The following is a 27,872-nucleotide window of genomic DNA, read 5'->3' on the forward strand; positions in this document are numbered from 1 at the left end:
TTCCTCCGTGAAGGGCCGATAAAAGACACTGTTCCCCGAAAAGCCAGGCGGTTGAGAAGGCGAGAACCTGCCGAGAGCTGATTAGTAGCAGGAATCCGTTTTCGGGTAGCACCACGTTAACTGTGCTTCCCCAGGAGCGCTGTCAGACCCCAGGAGGGAGGGGGAGAATGGGGGCAATGCAGGAGCTGCATCCAGCGTAGCCCAGGAGCGCACAAGCCCTGTATGGGCACTTCCAGCCCAGACATCCCGCTGAGCACCCTGGCATGCACGGCTGTAGCAAGGAGGGTGCTGGGGCTGAAGTGTGTGGCACAGCTGTGCAGTCACCCACACTCAGCCACAGCTCACCTCAAAAGCCTAGTCCGAAAAAAACAGGCATTTCATTGGCATCTCTGTATCTCCAGCAGGGGACATGCAACTGACGGTGTGACTGTTGTGGTTACAGACCAGACTCAGCACCACCCAGCCACCATGGCCCCCACACAGCTCTCAGGTGCGAGAAGGGCTGTGGGCTCTCTACTCTGGGAGGGACACAGCAGTGCTTTGTCATGCCCCCAGACTGCTTCCCTCTGCTTGCTCCCTTCTGGCACTTCCATGAGAATTCAGCCAGAGCTGTCAGGTGTCAGAATCACTCCCAGTCCTTCTGGGTAACCCCAGAGAGGTCGAGTGACAAGCATGAACTACCACTTCTTCACCCAACAAAGACACTGTGTGCCCAGGTCTGACTTCACAGCCATCACAGCTCCCCACATCCCACCTTTGCAGTCCCCAGATCATTCCCCTACACGAGCTCTCTGTTTCACAACCGTGCCAAACCAACTCTCTGGCAATAATTAACCATGTTATCTCCACACTCCACCTCTGTTGTACATGTACATTGCACATGTCCCAGCCTCTCAGCTCCTTTCTGAGCTTGGCATTTTCGGCAGCCCCAGGCCATGTGCCAGTCCAGAGCAGACAGAAGAACCCTGTCGTGCTGATAACCCACTTTCCCAACCCAAACAGTACCAGCGGGCCCAAGACAGCAGATTCCAGCCCAAACCACAGCTTTGGGACGGCCAGAGGAAAAGCAACCTGTACTGACTGCCCCACCAAATAGGTCTGGTTTTCCAGTGGTAAGTTTGCCATTTTTGCCCCTGGATTTCAGGGGGAAGCTGAGCCATTCCCTGGCTATGACATTGCGAGTGGCAGATGAGGCGGTGTCCCCAAACTCTGCTTTTGTCACAGCACCTGCTCAGGTGCAGCTGCTGCTGCCCAGCACTTCTGCATCCTGTGGCCTCTGGGTACACAGCAGCCCTTGGGCTGGCACATGATGAACCCAAGGGAGCTGGCAGGGGACAAGGGGCACAGGGAGGCTCAGGGACCACTGCCTTTGTGTCTTACTGCAGTAAAGCCTTGGGTCACCCCCTCACTGATTGGGTGTGGGGCAGCAGCTGGCCTGGTGCACCCCTCCACACTGTCACCTTGGATGGCTCCAGCCCCCCAAAATAGTGTGGGAGGTGGGAACTCCCTCTGGCTCCCTGGCTGGGCAGCCAGGAGCTGTCGAGGTTCATCTGCTCACCGGTGCCATGCTGTGCCAGCACATAAGCACTGGAGGAGCCTGGCAGCCCCAGCCCTGAGCAGATCCAAGGCAACTCCCTGTCCCCATGGAGTGGAAGGACAAGGAGGAGGGGGTGCAGGTGGCATCACGGCTAAGAGGACAGCAGGACACAGCCAGCTGGGCAAAGGGACACAGATGGTGCTGCCAGAGAGCTGCAGCTCTGACCAGCAAGTGATGGACCAGGAAAGAGGATTGCTGGGAGAAGAACAGTCCAGATGACAGAGAAAAGTCCTTTCTCAGGACCAGCAAGGAAAAAGGGAGGGAAAAAACCCAGAAATACACCCAAGAAACACTGGCCAAGTTCAGCACAATCCTGGCACATTGGGTCTCTCTGGGTAGAAGAGAAATCAAGCCAACTTGCAAGCCCACATCAGATCTCTCATCAGAAACACGGATCCCAAGGAAATCTTTTGAGCAACCAATAAAGCCAGTCAAGGTCTGGGAGCTGGGGAGGCCCTAGCTGCCTACTGAGATGACTGCAGAAAAAATGGGGCTTCAGGACTCAAACTGTCCAGTAAACAAGTGGACAGGACTAGCCAGAGGCTTGAGAAGAGGAAAACAGGTATAAAACTGGTATTCATTCTTCTCTGTGATATAAAGGTGGGAAAGCAGAGGGTGTTTCAGTGAAAAGTTTGCTAATTTACAAAAAAGGAAGTGTTATCTAAAAAAGGAGAAGTAGATTTCAGCACTTCCAGAGGGTTGGTCATTACCCAGGGAACTGATCACACTGCTCTGGCAGCAGCCTTGCCCCATGCAGGGAAACAGGAACAGGGAGAGACCTGCATGGTGCAGAGACCTGAGAGAGCAAAGACAAATCTGTAAGATGAATTGCAATGACCACGGCAAACAAGGGAATGACTATGGATTCTGTAAATAAATTTAAAGGCAAAATTTGCCCTTTACATAATGTGGGAGAGCAGGTAACAAGATATAGCAGGTGCAGGAGAGTTCAATGATTTCTGTCCTTCACTCTCCACAAAGAGCTGATCATGGCATATAAATTATCACCATGATAGGCATGAGGAGGCAGGGGCCACTACAGGCAGGAAGGGGCTAAGGAGTAATCTCATTCTGCCAGATGCATTTTGTCACAGATGGCCTTTGCAGAGGGGTCATGAAGTACAGCTATCCCAATGATCCTCCTCCTAACCATGTCAATAGGTTTTCACACCTCTTCAGTATTGTCCAATACCCAGGGAACTCACAGAATCTCAAAGTTTACTGCTTGAGCATCCCAAGCCTCTGGAGCTCTGTCTTATCCAGCATCCAGCCATTGGGAGTCACCAACGGGAAGCTTCCCCAGCAATCCCACATCTTTGCTGAAGCCTCCCCATATCTGCAGGTTTCTGTATCTCCCACCCCATGGATGTGAGAGGTGGCAAGTACCCTTGCAAGCTGGGACAGTCCTGGCCAGCATCTGGGCCCTTTTGCAGGCAGCACAGAGACTGGAGAGGGGGAATATCTGCACAGGACAGCAGTGAGAATGGGCTGAAATAGTTAGAATCACTGCCTGCTGGGGAGAGACAAAAAAAAGTGGGGCTTGTTTCATCCCAGGAAGACATTTCCCATGTGCAAGGAGGACACAGAGGGGATGGCAGCTGGCAAAGATTAAAACCCTCCCGAGTGCAGGGGCGGTGTAGCACTTCAGGTTGGGTTCAAAGGGGCTGCACATCCTCTGCTTGGGCTTCAAACACACACTGCATCCGCCTACCCACGGCTGGGGCGGATGAGACAACCCCTTCAGGTCCCTTGCTGCCCCGGTCCATCGGAAGGGGCCGTGCGGCAGTGTTGGGGTGTTCGCAGCAGGACAGCTCTTAGGGCGCAGAACCATTCATTATCTGCTCCACGCCTCCCGGCACAGCTTTCCAGAGCAAGTGCGCGGCCCCTGATAGCAGGGGCAGAGGCGCAACAAGCCGCACCCGCCCATTAAAATGAGACACGGGCTGGCTCTGAAATGAGTTTATAAATAGAGGATTCAGGTTAGCCTTCGACTCCTGTCTGTAATGGACACCGCGGCCCCGCTGCCCCGGCAGCGATGCCCTCCTGCCCGCGTGTGTTTAACCGGAGCACGGCAGTGACGCCCGCGCAGCCCTGCGGGGACGGGGCTGGGGGTCCCTCACCCTGAGCCGGGCTGTGCCAGGCCGGGCTGGGCGCTGAGCCGGGCCGTGCCGAGCCGTGCTGGGCCGGTCTTTGCCGAGCTTAGCGGAGCGGCGCCCGCGGCCCCGGCGGGCACATGGGCAGAGGGCGGAGCCCACCGCCTGACATCACGGCTCGGCTCCGCGCTGCCGGACGGCGCCGCTCGCCCTCCCGCCGCCGCGCAGAGGTGAGGAGCGCGGGGGGACGGGCACGGCGGATCTCGGGCACCGCCAGCACGGCGAGCAACCGGAGCGGGGCTCGAGCCGCCCGCGCCGGGCGTGCAGGGCGGGGGAGGCTCGGCTCGGCTCGGCTCGGCTCGGCTCGGCTCGGCTCGGCTCGGCTCGGCTCGGCTCGGCTCGGCTCGGTGCCGCCGGGGCTGCCCTGCCCGGCGGGAACGTCCCGGGTCAGCGGGGGGCTCTCCCCCGCCGCCGAGCGCGGGTGCTGGACCCCCGTTCCGTCGCAGCCCGGCCCGGGATCCCCGCGGCGGGGCTGAGAGGGGGGCTGTTCCCTGCCCGCGGCCCGCTCCGCCCTGCGCTCGGGCAGGGTCCCGGGCGCTTTCGGACCCCTCGGTGCGAGAGTTGGTGTTGGGGCTGGAGCCGGGTCCCGGGCGGAGATGTCTGCGGGGGCCGGTGTGTCTCGGTCCGGGCGGTCACCGGCAGAACTCGGTGGGGTGCAGGTCCGCCGGGCTGCGGTGCGGGCTTCCCGCGGGAAGCGCTGTCCTTCCCTGGCTGCTGGACACATCTGTGCGGCTGCGGGAAGCTCCCTGTCCCTGGCACCAACCGGGCACAAAGCCCCCGGAACGCGTCGGGTTCCCGGTTCCGAGTGGTGCGGTCCTCGTGAGCGCAGTGGGGACTGATGGATGCATGCATGCATGCACGTTCAGGCTGTGCTCCTCAGAGAGCAGCACTTGGCACTTAGGTTTCACTTTTCATTCTCAGCTCGCTAAATACTTCGAGGAGATGAGTGGCTCTTTCCAGCCACGGAGAAATCAGCACTGAGATATTAAAAAAAAACTTGGGGAAAATCTTGGCCAGGGCCCAGGATCCCTCAGAGGTGAGCAGGGAGCAGCTTTGGGGTTTCTGAACCACTCTAGGACTTGTAAAAGCTGCAAAGGTTGGATGCTTTTTGAGGGGGGCTTCAACATTTGATCCATGTAAGAGTAGAGGGATGAGAGCTGTGAAGGAATTGTAGAGGTGACTTTGTAGTAGGAACATCCCACAGGAGATGGAAGCTGGGGTGGACTGGCCCTGTCCTGTGACCCTGTCCAGGATGTGACATCTGCCCATGACAGATGGTCACCAGGGAGTTTGGGGGAGTGTTTGTGTTCCTAATGCCTGAGCTGGGCAGAGGGGTATAGAGAACCCCAGATCATCTCAATCAGAGTAGTCTAAATAAAACTAACACAGAGAATTGCCTGCTGTGGCGAGAAACCAAAACTGAGAGACAGCAGGAGAGGAAGGCTGTTGCCTACAGCATCAATACTCCTGTGGGCTGAGGAGATGCAGGACTAATAAGATTTAAATACTGCATCAAGCTTTTGTTTTCTTCTAAAATCACATTTGCTATGAAGCAAATGTACAGTAATATAAGATGCTGCAGTCACTGCACATATTTGATTTCCTCTGTGATTGTAAAGGAGAAAATGCTGATGACTCAACAAGTCTGTGTTTAACAAAACCACATCAAACCCCAGGAAAACGTGCTCTTTGACAGCATAATTTTTTTGTTGTTTATTTTGCTCTTTATTTTGTTTTGGGGTTGTTTTGCTTTTTATTGTTAAGAACTATGCTTTGACAATGACCTTGTAACATCACACCCATAAATAGAAGCAGGTTTAGATTCAGGGGAAACACATTTTTTCCAATGATGGAAGAAGTAGGCCAGCCATGCCAGCTCTCTTGAGAGGTGGGAAAGGCAGTGGCAGCTGTGATAAGAAATGTCACACACCAGGAATTAAAACACACCGATTTGTTATCTGTAAGTTTACCATCACTGATTAGAGTTAGCTTTTTGTCAACATCATAATGGAAGAAAATGCTCTTTTCAAAATTGAATTTACTGCTTCTTCATAGGTTTTCTTATGCAGACGTACAGTGGATTAAGCAGCTTCCCATCTTCATCTAAGTTTAAGTGAACTGTCACTTAACTGAAAGTAAAAAGCTTCTAAAAGTATGTCAGTGACGTGGGAGCTTCCAACATGTTTCCAAAAGCCTTTACTTACTCTGGGGCCTAAAGATTTTGAAATTTTTCATGGTGTTTAAGGTATTGACACAGAAATTCCTCCCATCCTTTTTCCAGGTTCTCAGATTTTCAGTGAGTCTCTAAAGTCTTTGTTTTGGCAACGTGCATTTCCTTTAGTATGAATACACCACTGTAGTCTTTGGAAAAAATGTCCTAAGAGCTCCCCACGGGATGTAGGCTTCAAGAGTCAGGGTCTGTAGATAACATGTCCACCACCGAAGGAGCCTGATACCAACTGCAGATCATGTGCAAGCACGAATAGCTCATAGAGCTACAGAGTGCTTCGGGTTGGAAGGGACCTTAAAGCTCATCTCATTCCAGCTCTCACCATGGTCAGGGGCACCTTCCACTAGACCCTGTTGCTCTAAACTCAGTCCAACCTGATCCTGATCACTTCCAGGGATGGGTCATCCACAGCCTTGCTGGGCAATCTGTGCCACCTTCATACTGAAGAATTTCTTCCTTATATCTGATATAAACCTGCCCTCTGTCACTGCAAGGACATTCACCATTGTCCTACCACTACACTACTCTGTAAAAAGTCCCTCTCCAGCTCTCTTCAACTGAAAGTTGCTCTGAGGTCTTCCTGGTGTCTTCTCCAGGCTGAGCAACTCCAACTCTCTCAGCCTGTCTTAATAAGAGAGGTGCTCCATCCTTCTTGAGCATCTCTGTGACCCTTCTTTGGACTCGCTCCAGCAGGTCCACATCCTTCTTATGCTGGGGTTAGATACAGGACAGAACCTGTGCTAGTGCAGTTTGGCACTGTGGTGAAATACATGCTGTTTGTACCTGTCCAGCACACCTGGGTCTTGCTCAGGATTGGGGTCCTGGGGGGAGGCATATTGTTCACACTGCAAATATTTGTCTCTCTGGGCTCACCTGCAAGACCCCTGCCAGTGCAGGAGAAAGCTAGCTAGATCTACTGTGCAGGATGCTGGACTGAAGGCAATTGGTGTGAGAGGAAGGGGAAGGCAGGGCAGTGAGTTGACTTCAAGAAAAAGCATCCCTCTCTTCCCCATCTGTGTCTCCAAAGATAACCACCTGTTCAGCCAGTTGTGTTTGCCTCTCTCCCAGGAGCTTTCCAGGAGCTCTTGGGAAAATCAGAAGAGGCAGTACATGCCCCTGCATTGGTTACCTTTCCTATTTTCTCCACTGTGCTTATTCAGGGCAGCTCAGAGCTACCTCTATACTGTATGTCATGCCTGTGCTCCGTGGAGGGGGAAAATCAGATCAGCGGGAGATGGGCTGGCCCTCTGCCATAGGCTGTGTCTTCCTTCCACCCCACACTGCCTCCCTCCCAGGCATCTTCTCCCCATGTGGTCCTGTGCATCTTCTGAGTGACTGGGTGAAGCAAAGTCAGAAAGGCAAGAGAGTGCTGATCTTGGAGACCCTTCTAACAGGCACTGTGGCACGGAAATAGCCAATACAAATATTTCCCTGCATGCTCAGCACAATTCCTCCATGCTTTTCCTGGAAAGAAACAAAGAGATTTTAAAAAGAGAGCTGGAGCCTGCCAGCTCCCTGTGGTGACTGCTGAAGTCAGGTCCTGCCTTACCTCTGTTGGCCTGGAGAAGGGTGGAAGCCCCAGCTCATTTTAGGCAGGAACACCTCCACCCATCATGTCTGGCTGCAGGGAATTACTGGATCTACCTGAGAAACTTCCACCTTTGGGTTGCTTTCTTGCTCTTCTTGCACTTGAGGAGGGGAAGGCTCAGAAATGGGTGAGTCACTGAGTTATTAACTTGTAAGAGAAGCAAGAGAATGAAAACTCCCCAAAAAAGCAAGAGAAGCTATACAAGACTTAAGTATAGCGCCTAAACTTGTTATAAATTGCCCTTTTATGTCTGTCATGGTTTGAGCTCTCAAACCACGACAATGTCACTTAAGAACTGTGAGATGCTAAGCTGAGAAAATAACCTCATTCAGAGTCACATCAGCCAGATAAGCTCCTGTGTGCTGTGTCAGCATCAGCACTGCTCTAGCAAACTCCATCTTGCTTCAGGTCTGTGCCTTCCACAGTCTTACAGTGAAACCTCAGGATTTCCCAGACTTTCAGATTCCCATGTTTTACTGCAGGGTAGGTCTTTCTCAGGCTTCTCATTATTCTATCAACACAGTGTGCACAGATGTTCTTGCAGAAGAGCAGAGGAAGTTCTTCAGACAAGGACTTTGCTGCAGAGAAGTGGCACTGCAAATGGAGGCAAATCTGGGGGAGAAAAGTTTGAAGATCTCTATGGCAGAACCTGTTGGTAACTGCTTTAAAATACATAATTTGGATGAAGCCAGGGCAAAGGGGTTTTTTCCAGTTGTTCATCATAGACAGGTAGTTTTCCTGCTCAGCATTAAAATGGAGGGTTTATCCTTGGAGAAACTGTCCCTGCCAAGTGATCACAAGCTGGTGCAGTTCTATAGGAGAACGGTAGCCAAAATGTCTGAGCTTGTGTGGGAAGAAGAGGTCATTTTGTCCCTGTGGGAAATTCTGGTAGCCCTTTCTCCTCTACTTTCCCCTGTTCTGAAAGCTATTTTTGAATTTTGGTGCTGGTGAGGAACATCTTGTGGTCAGGGACATGGACATGCCTTAGGCTTCACTGCTGGCTTCCAAAACCAGCATTTTAATTTTTTTTTTTTCAGTGTATAAACCAGAGGGTGTATGGAGTTGGGAGGGTCAGTGCCTGTCAGCCCATGTTTTCATTTGTGTGTGAAGGAGTAGGAAGGCAGATACTGAATTTGTAGGTGACACTGAGCTAGGAGGGACTGGAAACATTTTAGAGAAGAGACTAAGAATTGTAGATTGTGAGAGCTGGTTTAAAAAAACAGGGCGCACATTCTGTCCTGTGTGGTAGGACTGACTGACCGGCCGGACACCAGGTGAGCGACCAGCCAGCCAGTGGTCACAGGAGCCAGAGGACGGGGACACTGTGCCCTATGGGTTAACAGGGGCACACAGTTGTGCAAAAGCAAACAGTCCTCTTGGGATGGATAAAGAGAAGTGGTGCACTGGGGAAGCAGCGTCTCTGCTCCAGGTGGTGCCTTTTAGGGGCTCGGTTGGAAAATGCAGTTCTGGGCATCCTCCAAGAAAAATGAGAGCAAGGAACAGAGGCTGAGTTGTTGGACATTCGGTAAATAACAGCTCTGATGAAAGAGTTGGGTTTCACTTGTGCAGGAAAAACCAAATGGAGATGAGAAACCTGTACTCCAAACACAGAATGTGTCTGTCTGCAGAGGAGAAGGCAAATCGTTTGCCATGTCCTTTGGGGGTAAAAGAGGAAGGGATAAGGTTAACTGGATTGAGAGATAAAGAGGAGAGAAAGCGGGGCTCTGCAGGAGCTTATGGAAGTGGTTTTAGCAGATAAATACCTGATAATGAGGTAATCATTATAGCAGATAAAGCAGATAAAGAGCTGCCCTGAGGCAGGAGGAGGGATAAGGACCTGCAGAGTGCATCAGGGTGGAGAACAATTGTAGGGGGACATGTGGCAACTCCTGGAGCCCCACAGCAGGTCTGGGGTCACAGCAGTCCCTGAGCCCACAGCAGATCTGGGGTCACAGCAGTCCCTGAGCCCACAGCAGATCTGGGGTCACGGCAGGCCTTGGATCCCTCAGCAGGTGTGGGGTCACAGCAGTCCCTGGATCCCTCAGCAGGTCTGGAGTCACAGCAGTCCCTGAGCCCACAGCAGGTGTGGGGTCACAGCAGGCCCAGGCCTGGGGTCACAGCAGTCCCTGAACCCACAGCAGGTCTAGGGTCACAGCAGTCCCTGAGCCCACCACAGTCTGTTCCCCTGCCCCGCAGTGCCACGCTCAGCACACAGTGATGCCCCCTCAGAGCAGCAGCAGCTGCCCTGCCCTGTCCCTGTCCCTCCTCCCCACCCCAGCGGCAGGGGCACGGGGAGCACAGCCCCGGTCCCTGTCCCGTGTGCCTGTGGGCTGAAGGACAGCAGCAGGGACAGCCCAGCTCCCAGCATTTCCTCATTCTCATGTCCTGGCTGGCAGCCCGGCTGGGTTTGCTAATAAGGCTTTTCTGGAAGGGTGATTTCCATCCTTTGCCAGTTCCTGGTTTGCACCATTTGGGAGATAACTCTGCTTTGGAAGGAGAAAGAAGAAAAGGGGCAAGCAAAAAGGCAGCAGGCTTGGTTTCCCTGTCTCTTTCTCTTGCAGGCAGAGCTGGGGAAGTCATTTCCAGTCAGCCTGGGCAGGACTGCAAGCTCTCCAGAAATGTGCACCAGAGCTGAGATTAAAGCAGCTTTGGATAAGCTCTTTTATTACTTAAATCTGTTCCAGTTCCAACAGGTTCAGGTTCATGGCACTTGCTGTGCTCCTGGGAGGGATGCTCTGTGTGTGGAAAAGAGACTTAAACATTTGATTTTCTCTGGAAATAAAATGGTGGTAGCAAAAAAAAAAAAAAAAAAGTATTTCTGCTCAGAGCAAAACCTGAGTGGAATGCTTCAGCTTTGGATGCTCCTCTCCAGCTGGAGCTTTTGGAGGGTTAACACAGCAAGAGATGCTCTGCAAACAGAGGCTGAAGGGCTTTGGCTTCATGATTCAAAGGTCTCTCCATGCAGACTGGAAGTCCCCTGGGGACAGAGATCACCCCTGTCCCTGGAGCATGTGTTTGTGGGACCGAGCTGGTGCCAGCCACGGCTGGCAGGGCCCAAAGGCACCTTCCCAGTGCAGAAATCATGTAACTCCTCTTCAGTGACCTGACCAAAGACTCTGCTGCATCCTTTGATTCCTCAGGAGCCTTGCTAGTCTTTCAACCCATGTGCTCGTTAAGGAATGTGTGTAATAATCATGTGCTTTATCTCAAGTGGCACCCAAACAGAAGCAATGAGCAGGCTCTTTGATGACCTGCACGGGTTGAATCCACAGCTCATGGAGACTCAGTTGTGGTCAGTCTAAACAAACACTGACTTTGGGGGAAGACAGAAAAGCAGTGTTTTTAGCCAAGGTGGTGCAGACTGAGTATGTGAGGCTGAGCTCAAAGATGAGTTTCTGTGCAAACAGGAAGCAGTTTGGTTTCACTGGACAGGACACTTGTTGGAGCTCTGTATGAGATTGCTGCCATATTCTTCAGCACAGTTTGATATGTTTAAAACACTGCCTTTTTATTAGAGTTAGGGTAAAACTAACTTGTCTTTTATCTGATAAATCTGAATACCAAGGCATTGAAATAAATCTTGATTTTTTTTGTCCGGAACCTGAAGCAAAGCTCATGCCTTGCCACCACTGGTCCATCCTTCTTCAGGGTGTACAACTCAAACACCTCTAGACTGCTAATTACAGGATCCAAATAGGCTATCCTCCTGCAGCAGAGGATGTGAAAGGGGCCCCAAAAGATGGTCTCGTTAAAGATATCTGGGTCATTCCAGACAAACTTGCTGGAGTGCCATCATTGTTAGTATCTCCTTCCCCCGCGTCTGTTGAAAGAGGATAACAAGTGTGCCTGTTCCCCAGTAGCTGTGGGGGATGATTTGCTCAGCAGATTGCCTCTGCTGTGAGCCCAGGAATACCTGAGTGGGCTCCTGCAGCCCAGCTCTGTCCAGGATGTCTGTCCTGCTGCAAAATTGGAGTGAGGCCTCTCAGTGTGGTCAGAGAGGCAGAAAAACCTTGTTTGCCTGGCACTGAGCCTAAGCTAACAGCTTTTGCCAAGCCTCAGGTGCAAGCTATGTAGAATTATCCCTGTGTTTCTTCTGTGAGAACCCCTCCCACCCTCTGCCTGGGCAACAGAGATTTGACTGCTTTGTTTCATGCAGCTCCTGTCTGTCTGATCCCACTCCTTGGGGCAGGAGTTGCCTTCTGGACAGTTTTTGTAGAGTGCCCAGCAGAGGGGAGCTCCCCATCTTGCTCACTGCCCATCACTGCTATTGCCCTGCAATTAACAGCAGCAGTGGCAGTGCAATCGTTGAACTGCACAGAGGTACAAGTGTGCTGCAGTGGACACAGCAGTGATGTAAGGGTGTCATGAGCAGCTGAGCTGAAGGGCAGCTGTACATTGAATTCAGTATTTTAGTTAGAGAACTGCTGCCCAGTTAGAATTGGAGCTTGTTTATCCCCACTGGGCTGTGCTTTAAATCATCTTGGAGCTTCCTTGGTAAGAAACTGATCTCCTTGGATTGCACGTGCTATAACTCAGTAGGGATGCAGTTTGCTTGACAAGGAAGATCAATAAATGGGGTTTATCTAAATCTGGAGGTGCTAAAAATGTCTAAGCACCATGATACTCACTCCTGGCCTCCTCCGCAGCATCCTGGCCATGGTGCTTTGCACCCACTCTGGATGGACTGGCCTTGCTGTGGTGAATTAGCTTAGGGAGGTCAGAGTTTCAAGCAGGTGACATGTCCAAAGGTGCAGAAATGCAGCATGGACTCGGTAAGTCGGGGTGGTGGCAGGAGGTGGGGGGTCTGTGTGCTCCCCAGAGATACAGAAGAAAAGCTGTTGCCCAGACAGTCCATTGCCAGGCATCTGTTAGGCAGAGACCACAGCGTTTGTCTTAGTGAAATGTGTTCATGGTGAAAGAGAGATGTTCCCCTCCTTTCTCAGGAGGATTTCAGTGCATGGCAATGACAGCCACAGGCAGCAGCCAGCTCCAGGGACCGTGCCACCCTGGGCTGGCAGCAGGGATGAGTCCTGCTCCAAAGCCCCACCAGTCAGAGCATGACTGAAATAATCACACCAAAATTCACAGAAAATATTTTGAGTTGTCTTACTTTGTAACTATCCTGCTGACTTCAAAGGCTGTTTAATTCTGTCATCCCTTTTAATCAAAATAACTGGAGACAGCAAAGATGTTTATCTTGAAACATTGCCGACATCTCTCTACATGTTCAGTGGCAGCTGCAGGACAGAGGAAGCATGGTATTAAAAAAAAAAGTTGCTTGCAGCAACATTTACATCCCAGTGGGACCACAGAGAGAACTTTTGAGGTGCCTTGAATTGATTATGAAATGAGTCTGTGGGTAACAATCACTTTGTCACCCTGAATGCTGATTTCTCCCCCCATGGCTGAGAGACAGAGATGGGTTTCTTTCTTTTGGGGTAATATTTTGTGTGCACAGGTGGTGGAAAAGGGGAGGGGAGTAGGGGAGAGCAAGCTAATTATTCTGAACAATATCATTGGCCCTAGAACAAATAGTTCTGGACATGAGTACATTTAGGCAAAGCAAGAAGGTTTCTAAAAAGTAAAGCAGTGAGTGTGTGATAAAGCTTCTGATAAGAAGGGACCAGGAAAAAAAAACCCTGCATCTTTGCAGACAAAGATCAATAAGTCATCCCTGTGGCCCCTTTCTGTGTTTATTTCCCCTCCCCCTTTTTTTTTTTTTCAGAGAAATAAGCAGAACTGCAGTATGCTGTTCGATCTCTGTATTTGTACAGTGGACATGAGTTTTGAAGGGGAAGAAGTCACCATGCACTTCTTTGGCACTTGTTTTCCCCTGCTAGCACTTCTTCTGTGAGCACCTTTGGGTCTCTGGGATAAGGTGGTGCTTGGTGAGAGGCAAGGAGAGGACAGACCTCTGCCATAGAAACAGTATTGTCACTGAAACAATGATGGGTTTGTACCCAGGACAGTGAATTTTGGTTTCAAAGTCCATCTGCTGAAGGTGTTTTGCAGGTTTTCAGTGAGGAGCAGGATTGAGATCTGGCTGCTGTGTGAGACATCTCATCTGGTAACTTGGGTGTGCTTGATGTTTGTCTGCCAGGGACCTCCATGTTGGTGTTTTCATAGTAATGTGACCCTTTGATCATTTTTCTGAGTGGTTTTAACAAATTTACAGCTCTTTGAAGTGTATGTATGATTAGAGGAGTTTATGCCCACAGGCAGCTCTTGCCATGTCTCTCTAGCTTCTGTAGTGAATTTTGGTGTTCAGGCACTTTGAATAGGGAGATCCTTTTGCAGATTCTTCACAAGAAAGATTGGTCCTAAATGATTTTGAGTAAATACTAGGAAGAAATTCTTTAGTATAAGGGTGGTGAGGCATGGGAAGAGGTTGCAAAGAGATCCAGTGGATGCCCCATCCTTGCAGGTGTTCAGGACCAGGTTGGATGGGACTTTGAGCAGCCTGGTCTAGTAGAAAGTGTCCCTGCCCACAGCAAGGGGTTGGAAGTATATGATCGTAAAGTCCCTTCCAACCTGAACCATTCTGTGATCACTATGCACAAGTTCCATCTTGTCAATATTCACTCCTTTTCCCAGATCAATTATGAGCATGTTGAATAGCATAAATCCTCAGGGAAATCCCTTGGCAACCTATTCCCATTATGAAAATAATTTATTTCTTCTCACCCTTTGTTTCCCATTGGTAACAGTTCATGCTGAAGTGCCCTTCCCCTTTGCACCACTACTGTGCCAATCCCAGAAGAGCCTTGGGTGAAGGACATTTCCAAAAGCCTACGAAACACACACCAGTGCCAGAGACTAGGTCACCCCATCCAAATGGTCACCTTCACTTTGAGAGAACTTGACCAGGTGCAAGGCAAGACTGCACTCCACCAAAGCCAATTTTCTCCATCCCCAGTATATCACAACTCTGTTAATTATGGTCTTTATTATAATCTTTAGCAGTGTGCCAGTACAAAAGCCAGATGCCCTGGTGTTTAAGTTCCATGGGCTGCCTTGTGAGCCCTCTTAAAATCTCACCCTCAGGAATTTGCCATTCCTTTAGGGTAAATTTGCTGTTCCTTAAGTTGGGAGGCACATTTGAGCCACTGACACAGCCCATGAGCAGTCTAGCAGTTCCCTGCCCAAGTTTCTTCTGACCTCCAGGTTCAGCTGCTGTGCTGCCTGTGAATTCATTGTTCTGCTTAAAACCTCTCCATGCCCTCAATATCTTATCTGTTACAGGGCAAAATTCATTAACGTTTGTAAAGCTCATCAAGATCTTTCATGAGCAAATCCCATCATGTTTTATTATATTTTTTAAATGTCACAAGTAAGTTCTCAATACTCATTAAAGAGCTGAAACAAACAGCACTTGCCAGACCCAAATATTGGGACAGGCAAGGGCTGAAACTCTCTTCATTTACCACTTTTAGGACACTTTCATTTCAGTTTGACCTTCTGCCTTGATTCTGCTCTGGCAAATCAGATTCACCCCTCCAGATTTTCCAGATGTAGTCTCAGGGATCTTCATGAACCCCTTCTTTAGGAGGTGTCTGGTAGCTCCATGGGAATCTCAGAGTTTCTGGTCCTGATTGCTGTCAGTGTTGGCCTGGCTTTGCAGTGTGAGATGCCAGCATGAAGGACACCAGAGGATGGATGAGTGCATCCAGCAGGTGTTGGATCACACAAGCCTGAGAAACCTCCATAAAAGCCTTCACCTTCCAACCCAGCCTGGTGTTTTGTGCCCCTCCAGTGGTGCCTGTACATTACTGCACATTTCCTGATGGGTTTGGCAAACAGGTCTTGGGCCACTGGGACCAAAACCATGTTCGAGCTGCCTAAGTGACATTTTTCCCCATGACCCCAGACGTGGTCTGGGTCTCTGCAAGAGCTCCATAGTGAATTTGCGTTTCTCCTTGTTTTTCCTGCCAGGATGTCCAGAGGAGACATGGCCAAACCTCTGCTGGGCCACGGGAGCACGGCGGGCGAGCGCAGCCCACCGCCGGTGCCGGCTGGGCGCACCGTGGGCGTGCTGGGCAGCGGGGACTTTGCACGCTCCTTGGCCGTGCGCCTGGTGCGCTCCGGCTTCAGGGTGGTGGTCGGCAGCCGCAACCCCAAGCGGAAAGCCAGCCTGTTCCCTGCTGCAGCAGAGGTCACCTTCCAGGCCGAGGCCGTGAAGAAGGCGGATGTCATCTTCGTGGCCATTTTCAGGGAGCATTACTCCACCCTCTGTGACTTGGCTGATGTGCTGGTGGGCAAGATCCTGGTGGATGTCAGCAACAACACGGAGATCAACCATCACAAGGAATCCAACGCGGAGTACTTGGCCTCCTTGTTCCCAGCCTGCACCGTGGTAAAGGCCTTTAATGTGGTTTCTGCGTGGACGCTGCAGTCGGGTGCCAGGGATGGAAATAAGCAGGTATTGTTTTCTTCCAGCAGGGGAAGAATCCCAAATCCCAGCTGTTCCAGCAGCTCAGGTCTGGCAGCCTCAGCAAATGGCCTTAGGCTCCAGGAGAAGGAGTCTTGAGTGCTGGCTGTGGCATCCAGAGACCACCCCTTAGCTTCTGCATTTCTTTGTTCAGAAATGAACTACCTTCACTCCATTCACACTTTGTAGTCCTTGGAGCATCTGCTTAAGTGAAAAGTATTGTTCAGTTATCTGTTTATCTAAACAGAGCCAGTGAAACAAACTGGCGGTACATGCAGGAAAGGAAACCTGTCCAGGAGAGAGGTCTTTGGCAGCCATGGTAAATCCCTGTCAAAAAGCCTGCCAGGAATTCTGATGCTCAGTGGAATAACATAGGCTCCCTGTGACACAGAATCCTTCTGGATGCACTCAATCCCAGCAGCCTGATTTCTTTGCCCCCTGTGTGTATTTCTGTTCGTTGCAGGTTCTGATCTGCTCAAATAACCAAGAAGCCAAGCGCACCATTGCAGAAATTGCTCAAGTCATGGGATTCACCCCTGTGGACATGGGCTGCATGTCATCAGCCTGTGAGATCGAGAACATTCCCCTCCGCCTCCTGCCAGCCTGGAAAATCCCCATCTTTTTGGCTCTGGGGCTTTTTCTTTGCTTCTTCACCTACAACCTGATCCGGCAGGTCATCCACCCTTACATCAGGGAGCAGAAGAACAAGCTGTACAAGATCCCCATCGAGGTGGTCAACACCACGCTGCCGTGCGTCTCCTACGTCATGCTGTCTCTGGTCTACCTGCCCGGGGTGCTGGCAGCCTGCTCCCAGCTCTACTATGGCACCAAGTACAGGCGCTTCCCAGATTGGCTGGACCAGTGGCTGCAGCATAGGAAGCAGATTGGTCTCCTCAGCTTCTTCTGTGCAGCTCTGCACGCCGTGTACAGCCTGTGCCTGCCCATGCGCCGCTCCCACCGCTACCTGTTAATTGAGACGGCCGTCAAGCAGGTAATGGGAGTGCTCCTCGGGTCAGCACCTGCAGGGGTCTGCTGAACTCATGCACATCTTGGGTGATAGGCCTAATATCGTGGGGTTTTCATCATTTTCCAAAGCTGTGGGACAGTGGGAAAAAGCTCTCTAGGAGCGCTTCCCCCACAGGTGAGCCGCACGGCACAGACTGAGCACTTGCCTGTCTGTGCTGAGGAGCTGCCACCTCCTGGGATACACAGCTCCCTCTGCAGTGACAGCCAGGGCTAGGGTCAACCCTCCCATGCCACTGCTCCCCAGAAACACTGACAAGCCTTTGAAACCAGCCTTACCTGGCACTGGTGTGTCTGAGACTAGGTCAGAGGCAGGAAAAATGCTAGGCAAGGGGAAATCCAGTGGTAGGGGGAGCAGAGTTCCCTTCAGCTCCCAAAATCTTGAGAGATCCCTGTTTGTTCACACTGATGTTCATAATTATGCCTGCTGGAGTAACCAAGTCATAACCCAGGGAGGGTTGTGTGTCCTCCTCACCCTGTGCCTGCAGGAGTTTAACAAAATGGTGGTGAAGAACCAGTTATATAAGAACAAGGAAATGGAAAGGGACTTAATTGCTTTATGGACACACTCAGCAGTGTTTATCCAGTGTGAGATTGCTGCCTTCAGGCAGTTCAGCCAGCTCTGTAGTACCATGGGAGGATGGGATTTGCTCTTTCCTGCCCCTGGCTCCTCACTGCTCCTCACTGCTCCTCACTGCTCCCTCCTGGGATGGCACAGGCTGCATGCAGCTCAGGGGGGAATGTGATCAAGGGATTACCCCACAACCCCTCTGCTTTCTGTGCTGGGCTATTTGGCTCAGTGATTCCAAATATTTGTCCCGAAAAAGGAAGGAAGGGGCTGTGGGGGCAGAGGGGAGCAGGATGGCTGGTTTGGGCCGCAGTGGCTGTTCAGAGCATCCATCAAACACCATTCCCAGCCTCTCAGCTCCAGCCTTGAGCAGGTTGTTCTCAAGTGCCACAGTTGCACATTAATCTCAGGCAAGCATCTTATGTTCATTTCCCCTCTACCTCCTGTTTTCTAGCAACATCTTTGTTTAGTAAATTAAACCCATTTAATGGGCTAAAGAGACAGTTCTAAATGTTCCTCTTTGCCATGCAGTATAAAACCCATCTTCCCTTCCATTAGCATGAACAATTTCCCCCCTAAATGCACTTAAAACAAAGGTTATTAGGAGACTACTGCATATTCAAGCATCTGTATTTGTTTTCATGGCTTGAAACTGAGTTCTCATTGTAATTATCTTTCCAAATGTGACTTTGGGGCTTGCTGCTGTGGTTACAGGCATGGGAGCTGAGAGCATTCAGCAGTTCTTCCCAGCAGGCTTCAAATCAGGTCTAGCTTTGGCCAAATGGCTTTGGGATAAGAGAGCATTTCTACATCTCCCAAACAGGCAAATAGTGCTGGAGGTGTGAACAGGACCTCATCCAGGAAACCTGCTTCCAAAACCAAAACAGATAAAACTCGGTTCCTCTGTCCCTAAGTGCCCCATTTTAACAAACCTTCATTGTCATGCCAGGCTATGGAGAAGAAGATGACAGTCTGGGTAGAGGAGGAAGTCTGGAGGATGGAGATTTATATCTCTGTTGGAATAATTGCCCTGGGCTTGCTGTCGTTACTTGCCATCACTTCACTTCCATCCATCGCAAACTCTCTCAACTGGAGGGAATTCAGTTTCATTCAGGTAAAGTTGATATTTGCTGATGCCAGAGAGGGATTCTGCAGAATCAGAGTCAGGCCCTCACACAGACAGGGCAGGGCTTGACCTGCTTTCCCAGCACATCCTGCTCTGGCAGGGCAGCTGTGCATTGGTGTCAGCAGCAAAACCTCTCCATGCACCGCAGAGCCACAGACCCCTTCTCCAGGAGGAGAGACCCAGAGTAGGAGAGGGGCAGAGTGGTGTGTCCTGGGGCCATGCTGCTCTCACACAGGGCTTGTCCTGTCTAGGGAAGGTGTTTTTCTCAGGAGAAGGGAGAATGCAAAGTGTCATGGGCATCCACATGTAGATCAGCAGCAGCAGAGCTGCTGTGGGGAGCACCAGGCTGTGGAGGGCAATCAGGGAACTCACTGTGGGCACAGCTGGCTACAGCACACAGATCTGCCCTTGCTGTTCAGCGAGAGTGAGCTGCTGAAGAGGAGAGAGCCTGGGAGGACAGTGCAGGGGAAAGACAGGTTTGGGAGACACTGCATGCACCCAAGTGTTCAATAGACAAAAAGGCTTAGAGTAGTCTGTAAGCTGCCAGAGCCCACACAGCACAGAGAACTGGGTATGATTTCAATGAAAAGGCCATGTCTGATTCTAAAACCTGCAGAAAAGTTTAGTTTTTCCTCAGTGGTTTAGGAGCCTTCCTCCCATTTGCAGTGATGGCCAAACCCTCAAGGGCCAAATTCCCTTGGTGACCTGAGTCTACCCCCTGGGATTTTCACAGACACAGTATTCACTGGCTGCAGCTTTTTTAGGGATGCATTTGGAGCCAGGCTTAGGGCTCATTAACAGAGATAGCAGAGAATGAACCTTTCAACTATCCTCTGCACATTAAAGCTGATTTTGAGGCCAGATTCCACTTACTGTGTCACAATCATACCCCACAGCCCTAAAACTCCTTTTCACTTGTGCCTCCTACAGCAGGGCTGCTTAGCATGCACCCAGCTTTGTAATCCCTGTGGCACCCAAGGTGTGTGAGCACCCCCAGGACCCCGTTCCCCTGCAGCTCCCCTGTGGAGCCTCCCTTTGCACCACCTGACCCTTCCAAAAGGGAGGGCAGGGCTCAGGGATGCAGAGGTGAATATCTATCATCCAGCCTCTGTTAAGCTCTGCTGAAGCTCTCCAGTGGTATATAAATAATTCAATATTCATTAGAGCAGGAGTTTGAAGTCTGCTCCCCTGCTTCTCCCACAAGTGCCCTGATCACCACACGAGCAATCCAGTTTGTCTTCTTTTCCCCTCTTGCTGTGGGCTAGCCAGTAATTATTTATACTGAGTAGAAGGGCTGCACTAGGAGAGCTTGACCCCAAGAAATCATCCCTCAAGGAGAAGGGAGACTGGCTTTAAACCTTTGTTTCAGACTGGACAATGGGAGCATATTAATTCTCACCACCATGTCTCAGGGGAGGGCTGCAGCTGCTGGGACACCGGATAAATCAGTCCTGACTTGCACATCTCATACCAGGAATCCCAAACGAAGGGAAGTATCTCCTTGCAGCCTGGGAGGAGGCTTTGAAACTCCCTGCATTTCCCTTTGGCTCCCCAGGCAGCCTGGCAGCTGTCCTGGAGGGTGCTGGTGTTGTGTCGTGTAACACAAACATTGTCATGGCAGGTCGTGCGTGTAACACGACTGTCCCATCTGCCCTTTGGGACCCCTTCCCAGCCTTTCCAAGGGTATGTCAGCACTGGGACCAGACAAATTTGTGATGGTCAGTTCCAAAATAGCTCTTGGCTGCCCCACATGGGAACTGGCTGGCTTAGTTCATGGAAAGATACTCACACCTATTTCTGTCTGCATGGAATAAAGCGTGACAGTGTGACACGAGCTCCCAGCTGATCACAGGCAGGAGAGACACGGCTGGTATTGTGCCTCTTTGTGGAAATATCATGTAAAAAGAGCAGGTTACAGATCTCCTGGCATGTTAGCTTCCATATTACCTTTGTTTGTAAATGAGGGATTTTTTAATTACTTACTCCTCAATAAGTCGGTGGTGCCTTTCTTGAGGAAATTAAAAGAGCAGCTACAGCTACTGGTTCCAAGCTCCAGAGGTTACATTCACATAGCTCAGAGTGAGCCTCCCTGAATTAATGCACAGTGGCACAGTGCAAATACAAGGGGTGAAGCATGAGGCTGCTTTCTCAAATACTTAGGACTTCTAGCACTTCTACAGCATAAAAGAGGTGAAATGCAGAGTGCAGACACCCCAGCCAGATGCCTTCCAGAAAACGCAGCAATTTGTTCCCAACTAAGTTGAACTGGTGTTTGAGAGATGCTGCACCAAAGGCCTCATGTGAGGCAGATTCAGGAGTCACTTTACTCCCCTCCTTACCCAGAGCTTCCCAAGTCTGGCATTTTCCAACAGCCAATGTGTACACCTGTATTAGTGCCATATACTGCCACAGTATTAAAATACACATCTGTTGCCTGACAGATCGAAAATCCTATTTTTATTGTTGCCAAAGTTATAGGAAAAAAGGTTCATTTTCACAGTATCTCCTGCACATACTCAAATTTCAATTAACTATGGTTAAATTGGATACACAGTTTCCCTGTGTGTCCAGTTTTAACAGAAAATGTACAGGATTGAAACTCTGGCTAACAGGAATGATTTATATGTAATTCAACTTATAAGAGACATTTTTAACGTTCCCCAGTGATTTACAAATCAACTCTAATTGCCTGAGAAGTAAAAATGTGTATGATTGCCTTTACCTTCATATCCTGAGAAGCCCTCCTGGAATTTGAAGGTTGAATTGACCTGGTTTCTTTCATAGTTCATGTAGCATAAGATGTAAAGAATCTGTAATCAGACCTTTTCTAACTCTCCTGTAGAGGCAGTGCAAGGGGCCAGAGCTGCTTTCATTGCGCTAATAATTTCACAGTACTGATGGCTGCACAAGTCAGAAACTTAGCTGGGTCAGGAAGGGGGTCTTTGCTTTCAGTGCTGCCCAAGCATTTCTAAATGAGCCACATGTGACTGGATCACCTTTGCTGAGGCGTTACAGGGAGCCTGCAGGCACCAAGGAAGTGGGGGAGGTGGGAAGAGTTAATGCAGAATAGAAATTACATGCAAAACCTGCACCAGGAAGATACTGTCTTCATATAGCACCTTTCAGAGAGCTTTAATACCCTACAGGGCTGCCTGCCCCACATGTTGTGACAGTACAAAAAAAGCCTCTGCCACTGTTGAAAACAAAACCCAGAAAGATTTCATAACTAGGAACTGCATAGAGAGGATCAATGAGAGCTCAAGAGTAGTATCAGAGCTAAGCACTTTGGCAAATCAGCCCCTGTGGGGTGCTCAGCAGGCTCTGCATTGTGCTACACTGAGTGTATATTGAGCTGTAAACACTGAGCCAAGCTCCAATCAGCAAAACTTTTGGGTTCTGTGCTCTTACAGACCTGCTGTATCCAGCTGCCTGGCAGGTGCAGCCATGGCTCCTTCAGCCAGCATCAGGACTGGGACCCCCTCTGCTCCCCCCATCAGCTCCTCGTTTGTGCTAAAAGTGGATCAGCCCATTGCTGCTGCCAGAGGAGCTGCCAGCCCTGGCTCCAGCCACAGCAGCTTAGCCATGTCCTTGTTGCCATGTGTTTGTAGCCAATTAGACTGTTTCATCCCCCCAGCCACACACAAAGGTGGGTCAGTCAGGAGTGCCTGTGATGGTTTGTCACCTTTTGTCTTTTTAATTTCCTCTCCTGCTCTCCCCCAGTTCCATAATTACCTGGAGGCACAAGGTAATTATCTCCAGCTCGGACATCCCTGCCATGCACAGAGCCCTGCTTGTGCATGGCAGAGATGAACCCCCTGCCCAGGGCAGAAAGCTCCTGCTCTTGGATTCACTCTGTCCCCTTCTCCCTGCCCTGCTTTGCCAGATGAGTCCTAATCTGCTACTTCAAACCTTTTGCCACGCTGGGGGTTTTTGCCTATTGGAGAGAATCTTAACTTATAAATGCTGGATGATCTGTGGGTCAGGTCCTGCTGTTAGGTTCAACTGTGACCATGGCATATTTCAGCAACCTCCTTAATTTTCCAAATGCAACTAATCTTGACCCTGTTGGGTTTGCTGCTTGTTACCATTTTGGTTTAGGACATGGACACAGCTTCTGGTAAGAAGGACATGAGAGAAAGGATAAGTGTGGGCTTGCACATAGGACTAAGGCCCAGTTCCCAATTCCTGGCATGACCTTGAGTAATGCTCAGCTGTAACACAGAGATGAGTTCTGCCCTGCCTTGGCAGTACTCAGTGACACCCACATGACTGCCAGATAGATACTGTAAAAGTGAAGTACCTAGATCTGGTAGCAGATTTATAGCTCTCCTTCCCTCCCTTCCCCAGTCCCCTCAACTGCTTAAAAGATTAGCTCTGAAGTTTAGAGGAGTCTTGGTCTGGTTTTTGGTAACAACGTGGTACATTTTTAAAAGTTCTCTGGGTTTTTTAATTGTTTCTCAGGAATCAAAAATAGAAGGGGAATCTATGAATTGAGTAGTTCTTTGGATGAAACTTTTTTTTTCAAAAGATGATGAGTCCTTCCTCCCATCTTGCCCTGGTTCCTCATTTCCCTGCCATGTCCTCTTTCCTGGACATATCTTCAGGAAGACTGTTTCTTGCTGATCTCTGCACCAAGACAGGTATTTTAGCTTTGAAAGGCTTTCTTCCCTAAGTTAGGGACATAAGCAGCAAAATTTTCACTGTCTAGGCAACTTGAAATTTGGTTGTTATTTCAGACTTAGACCAAGCATTCAAAGTAGGGCAGCAGAGCAAGATGCTCCACCTGCACTTTTCTGTGAAAATACAGCAGCAAAGGCCTGCACAAAGGAGAACACAGTGAGTGCCCAGGGCTGCTGAGTGCCAGCAGGCAGTGGAAGCTGGCAGGCTCTGGAGCCACCACCTCTGATGCTGGCAAGAAGCCCTCAGTGAGGGAAAGAGTTCAAAACCTATCTTTGAGAGCAACCCTCAGAGGGAGCTGGAATTACTCAAGAGATGTTGTCCCTGTGTGTGCTTGGGAGCATGATCTCAGCTGAAAATGGGGGAAGTTCTTGCCTGTAGAACAGGGGCTGCGTTCTTGCTGCCTCCCTGAGTGGATAAAGGGCTCTTCTCACAGCCTTTGAACCAACACAGATCTCAAAGACAGAGGAGGAGACCCTTGAGGGCTGTTGCTCACCTCAGAACAGAGCGCTTCTTCCTGCACAATCTCATTTTCCTGTAGATGACACCTGAAGATCTCTGTTCTCTGTGGAGCTGTGGCTTCAACCACTTCCAGCAGTGCCAGCTGTGGTTCAGAGCCACATCACTGATGCTTCATCCTGCTGGTCAGAAGCCTCAGCCAGCCAGGGACTGGCAGGGCAGAGCAGAGCTGGCAGTTGCAGCTCAGGAGGAGCCCTTGGGAGCTGCCTGTGCCCCCCTGCCCAGCAGGGGCTGGGGGCTGCTGTTTCACAGGATGCAGGAGCCCTCCTCTCTGCTAAGTTGGCAGCACCTTCTGGGAAATTCCTGCTGAGTTTCTAATGTCACACTTAACCTCTGATTAGACAAAGAAAAGCACAGTCTGGCACACTCCCCAGGAAAGGGTTCCAGCCATGTTTTATTGAAACACAGGAATACACATGGCCTCCTCTGTGTCATGTACACTTAGAAAATAATGTCAAAAATACAGGAAGACAGCCAGGCACAAGGCACTCTGCTAACTGATACGTGTTTCTTTTCCTTTCAGTCCTCCCTTGGATTTATTGCCTTGGTGATAAGCACTCTGCACACGCTCACGTACGGCTGGTCGAGGGCCTTCGATGAGAACCAGTACAAATTCTACCTGCCCCCAACCTACACCCTCACCCTGCTGGTCCCATGCACTGTGATCATAGCCAAAGTCATCTTCAGTTTGCCCTGCATCCAGCACAGACTTCTGAGAATCAGGAGGGGCTGGGAGAAGGGCAGATATGTCAAATTTGTTCTGCCCAGTGCAACGGGGGAATTCTCAAGTGGGGAGACCTCCAGTAATGTCTAACAGCCCCAGCTTTGAGGATTTTGAAGCACTATCAACATTTCTAAGTTCAAAGGTGTTTCTTTTTCTTAAATATATGTATGTTTTGGTATAATGGTATTGTTGATAAAAAAAATAAAATTTGGTGACTTTAGAAAATGGATGGCCATCAAACTAGGTTAGACAGTAGCAGTTAAATTATATTGCTGATTTACTAGGACAATTATTGCCTTAAAAGTGACTGTGAGAGCCGAGCTAGCAGCACTAACATACATGGAAACTGATGGACTCTGTTAGTCAGATCAGTCACTTGAGGTGCTGCCTGGCAGCTCCCCAAACCAGTACTTCTCAGTTGCTTTCCTAGCTGCTCTCATAAAATTCAATGCCTTTATTTTTTAATACGAGGTTGCACAGATTTTCTGGAGTTTATGACAGCAAAGATACCACACCTCTTGAGTGAATGAATTAGTCAAGGCAGTGAGGTTTAGAAAGATCAATTGCCTCTGGTTTTGTTCTCCTCAATGAACTCTGTGGACAAGTCAGTACAGCTATATTCATGTTACTGTGACAGCAGATTTTACTAAAATCATCAAATCTGACAGCAAGCCCAGTATCCCTGTTCTTTCAAATACAGACAGCACTTCTGGTCCTGGAAGCAGTGCCTGATGCATGTTTATAAGCTGAGGAAATAAAGCACCTTTTCCAGGAGTGTAAAAGCATTTGAGAGAGAGACATCCCCAATACCAGACGTCTGGTCTGCACTGCTGGCTCTGAGATGACAGCTGCTGCTGCATGTTCTCTGTTACACTGAGCCAAAGTTTCAAGCAGTATTTGATTGAAATAGAGCGAGGATAATTATTGGAAAGGCCTGCTGCTTCACAAAATTACATGGAGAAAGCCAAGGCCTTCCAGCTGGCCTTACATCAAATAATAGGGTGAAGCTTTTAGAAATGGCTGTCACCTGAACATTCCCATTTAAGCAAACAAAACAGCAGCTCTAAACCCACTTGTTTCACTAGCAATAATAAGATCTTTGAACGTCCTGCAAAGGGATCATCAAGTTTTGACCACAACATAAAAACACGTTGTACATTTTGGGCACAGTCCTTCATTGCCTTACACCTTAAAAAGTCCCTTGCTAGATCACAAAGCAGGTATGAAATGCTCTTCTGACTTACACCCACTGTGGACAGAGCACAGGGCAAAGAAGATTTCTGTCCTAATTTCATGTTTCACCTGTGGCTTTCTATGAAGTTCTTACTCTTAATCAGACTAATTCTTTAGGTTTTGGACATCCAAATCACCGAGCAGTGAATGGAAAGCCATTCACTACAGCTCATTTAAAAGCAAGCAATTGGGATGACACAAGAAGACTACCTCAGGAAGGTCAGGTACAAGGACATGCCTGGAGCAGCCTCATTTTCCTACAGTTAAGGAAGAGACACTCAGTGTTCACTGTTGCTTTGAGAAACAAGAGCTGTCAGCACCAAATGAGGTACAGCTTGTGGGACAAGGAAGTACTTGTTACCAGACCAGTTAATAGAAAGGGCAGGGGGAATGATCAGCTTTGGGGCACATAAACCCTTCCACAAAACAACGTTGCTCCCATAACCTGGAAGAGTTCTACAGACAGAGACTCATAAGAATTCCCTGTTTAGCCTCAAGTAACTACAGTGAGTAATATTCTCCAAATATTGCTCATGTGGCCAGTGATGATATTGACTGTTAGTTCTTGCCTAACACTTACAGTAAAGTCTCCAAATGCTGCTCCTTGAGGGGAAAGCCTAGATTTCATAAAAAGGTGATTTTTTTTTTTGCTGTTTCATGGGGTTTGGAAAACGTGGTAAAAGTACCATTATTTACCACTGTCCTTCTCAGCAAGCTGAGTTTGTTAGGTTTCCCCATCCACCTCCAGAACTTAGCCCAGATTGGCACCTGACCAAATCACTCTCCAAGCAGACTGATGACCCAACACTATTTATTTCTGGCTAGGTGATAAGTTAAGTTTCCACATAGATTTGAGACAGTTTCATCTGAATATAATTCCATCTACTCCGATTTAACTCATCCTTGAGGGAAGACTGGATTCAGCAAGCCTGATTTTTTAGTCATCTTTTCCATTTCATCATCAGGCAAAGACAAGATAAAAGCAGCAGTTTACACCCTTTATAGTGTATCCAATGCCTTTTTTCCCATCTAGGTTTCTTTTCATATCTTTAGGTCAGGCAAGACCACTGTCTGGTAGCCAAAAAAGATCAGGAGGCAGAGAAAGAGCATTACACAGGATGACAGGCTTTGTCATCAAGGGGAAAAGAATGATTTATTTTATTTTGAGTCACTGCAAGGTTAAAGACTCACCTTTCTGCCCAGCAGAAGGTTTACTCCCTCACTTTGTTTACAAGACTTCCATGCCTACAAACCCTTTCCCATGGCAAAGGGACAGTTTCCATGAGCAGAGGGGCAGTCAGTGAGTCAGCATGGTGCTTTTCAGATGGACACAAGCCCAAAGGGACAAACAAGCCAGCTCAAAATCCCCACAGATACTGCAGCTCTACAGCATCTAAAGAAAAATGTTGGTCAAGTGTCTCCAGGTAATGCCTGTGTCAACAGACTGGCCAGCCAGCCACTATCCTTTTTGAAAACCAAAACCAATCTTTAAAAATGCAGAGCAGCATTTCACATGGTGCCCTCTGTATGCATCTGGTCCTGAAAACATGGGACACAACATTTTGAGTCATTTCTTCTGATTCTGGAATGCTGAAAATGAAAGTAAGGGATTTTTCAGTTATCTTTTCACCAAGCATTTTTGATGTGCATAGGACATTCAGTGAGATTGGCTTAAAATTTACCATTTAACTGGTTTTGTACTTGAAGTTTTTCTCTCTTTCTGTATATATGTACACACACACACACATAAATATATGTATCTTATTGCAGAATATATAGCTTGAATGTAAAAATCTTTGTATTTTTATTTTCTGTACTGCCTACTATGTGCCTCCGGGATATGTAAGAACCAAATGAAGAGCTGTAAGAGTAAGGCCAGTTTTAATCTCTGGCCTCTGTAGTTATATAAAGATGTTCTGAACAGATCTACATAATTATATCAGAGCTCGTGTGAGTCTTTTTTCCTGCCTCCCCCCAAACAAAACCATTACTTTAATGGCAGTGGT

At 49.2% G+C, this 27,872-nt stretch overlaps 1 protein-coding gene across 3 annotated transcripts; it reads left to right on the forward strand.

Moving 5' to 3' along the window:
- Window positions 1-921: 921 nt before the first annotated feature.
- STEAP3 (STEAP3 metalloreductase) lies at window positions 922-27,805 on the forward strand. 3 transcript variants are annotated; one of them, XM_009087806.4, is made up of 5 exons: window positions 922-1,112; window positions 15,501-15,987; window positions 16,460-16,987; window positions 18,537-18,701; window positions 24,433-27,805. In XM_009087806.4, exons 2-5 carry the CDS (start codon window positions 15,502-15,504, stop codon window positions 24,721-24,723), a joined length of 1,470 nt encoding a protein of 489 aa, XP_009086054.1. In that variant the 5' UTR covers window positions 922-1,112; window position 15,501; the 3' UTR covers window positions 24,724-27,805. The 3 variants fall into 3 exon arrangements, with proteins under 3 accessions (XP_009086054.1, XP_050833081.1, XP_018766829.1); XM_018911284.3 differs by lacking the exon at window positions 922-1,112 and adding an exon at window positions 3,548-3,920; XM_050977124.1 differs by lacking the exons at window positions 922-1,112; window positions 18,537-18,701 and adding an exon at window positions 3,545-3,920.
- The last annotated feature ends 67 nt before the right edge of the window (window positions 27,806-27,872 follow it).

This window comes from Serinus canaria, chromosome 7 (assembly GCF_022539315.1).
Source record: "Serinus canaria isolate serCan28SL12 chromosome 7, serCan2020, whole genome shotgun sequence".
In the NCBI taxonomy this organism is placed as follows: Eukaryota; Metazoa; Chordata; class Aves; order Passeriformes; family Fringillidae; genus Serinus; species Serinus canaria.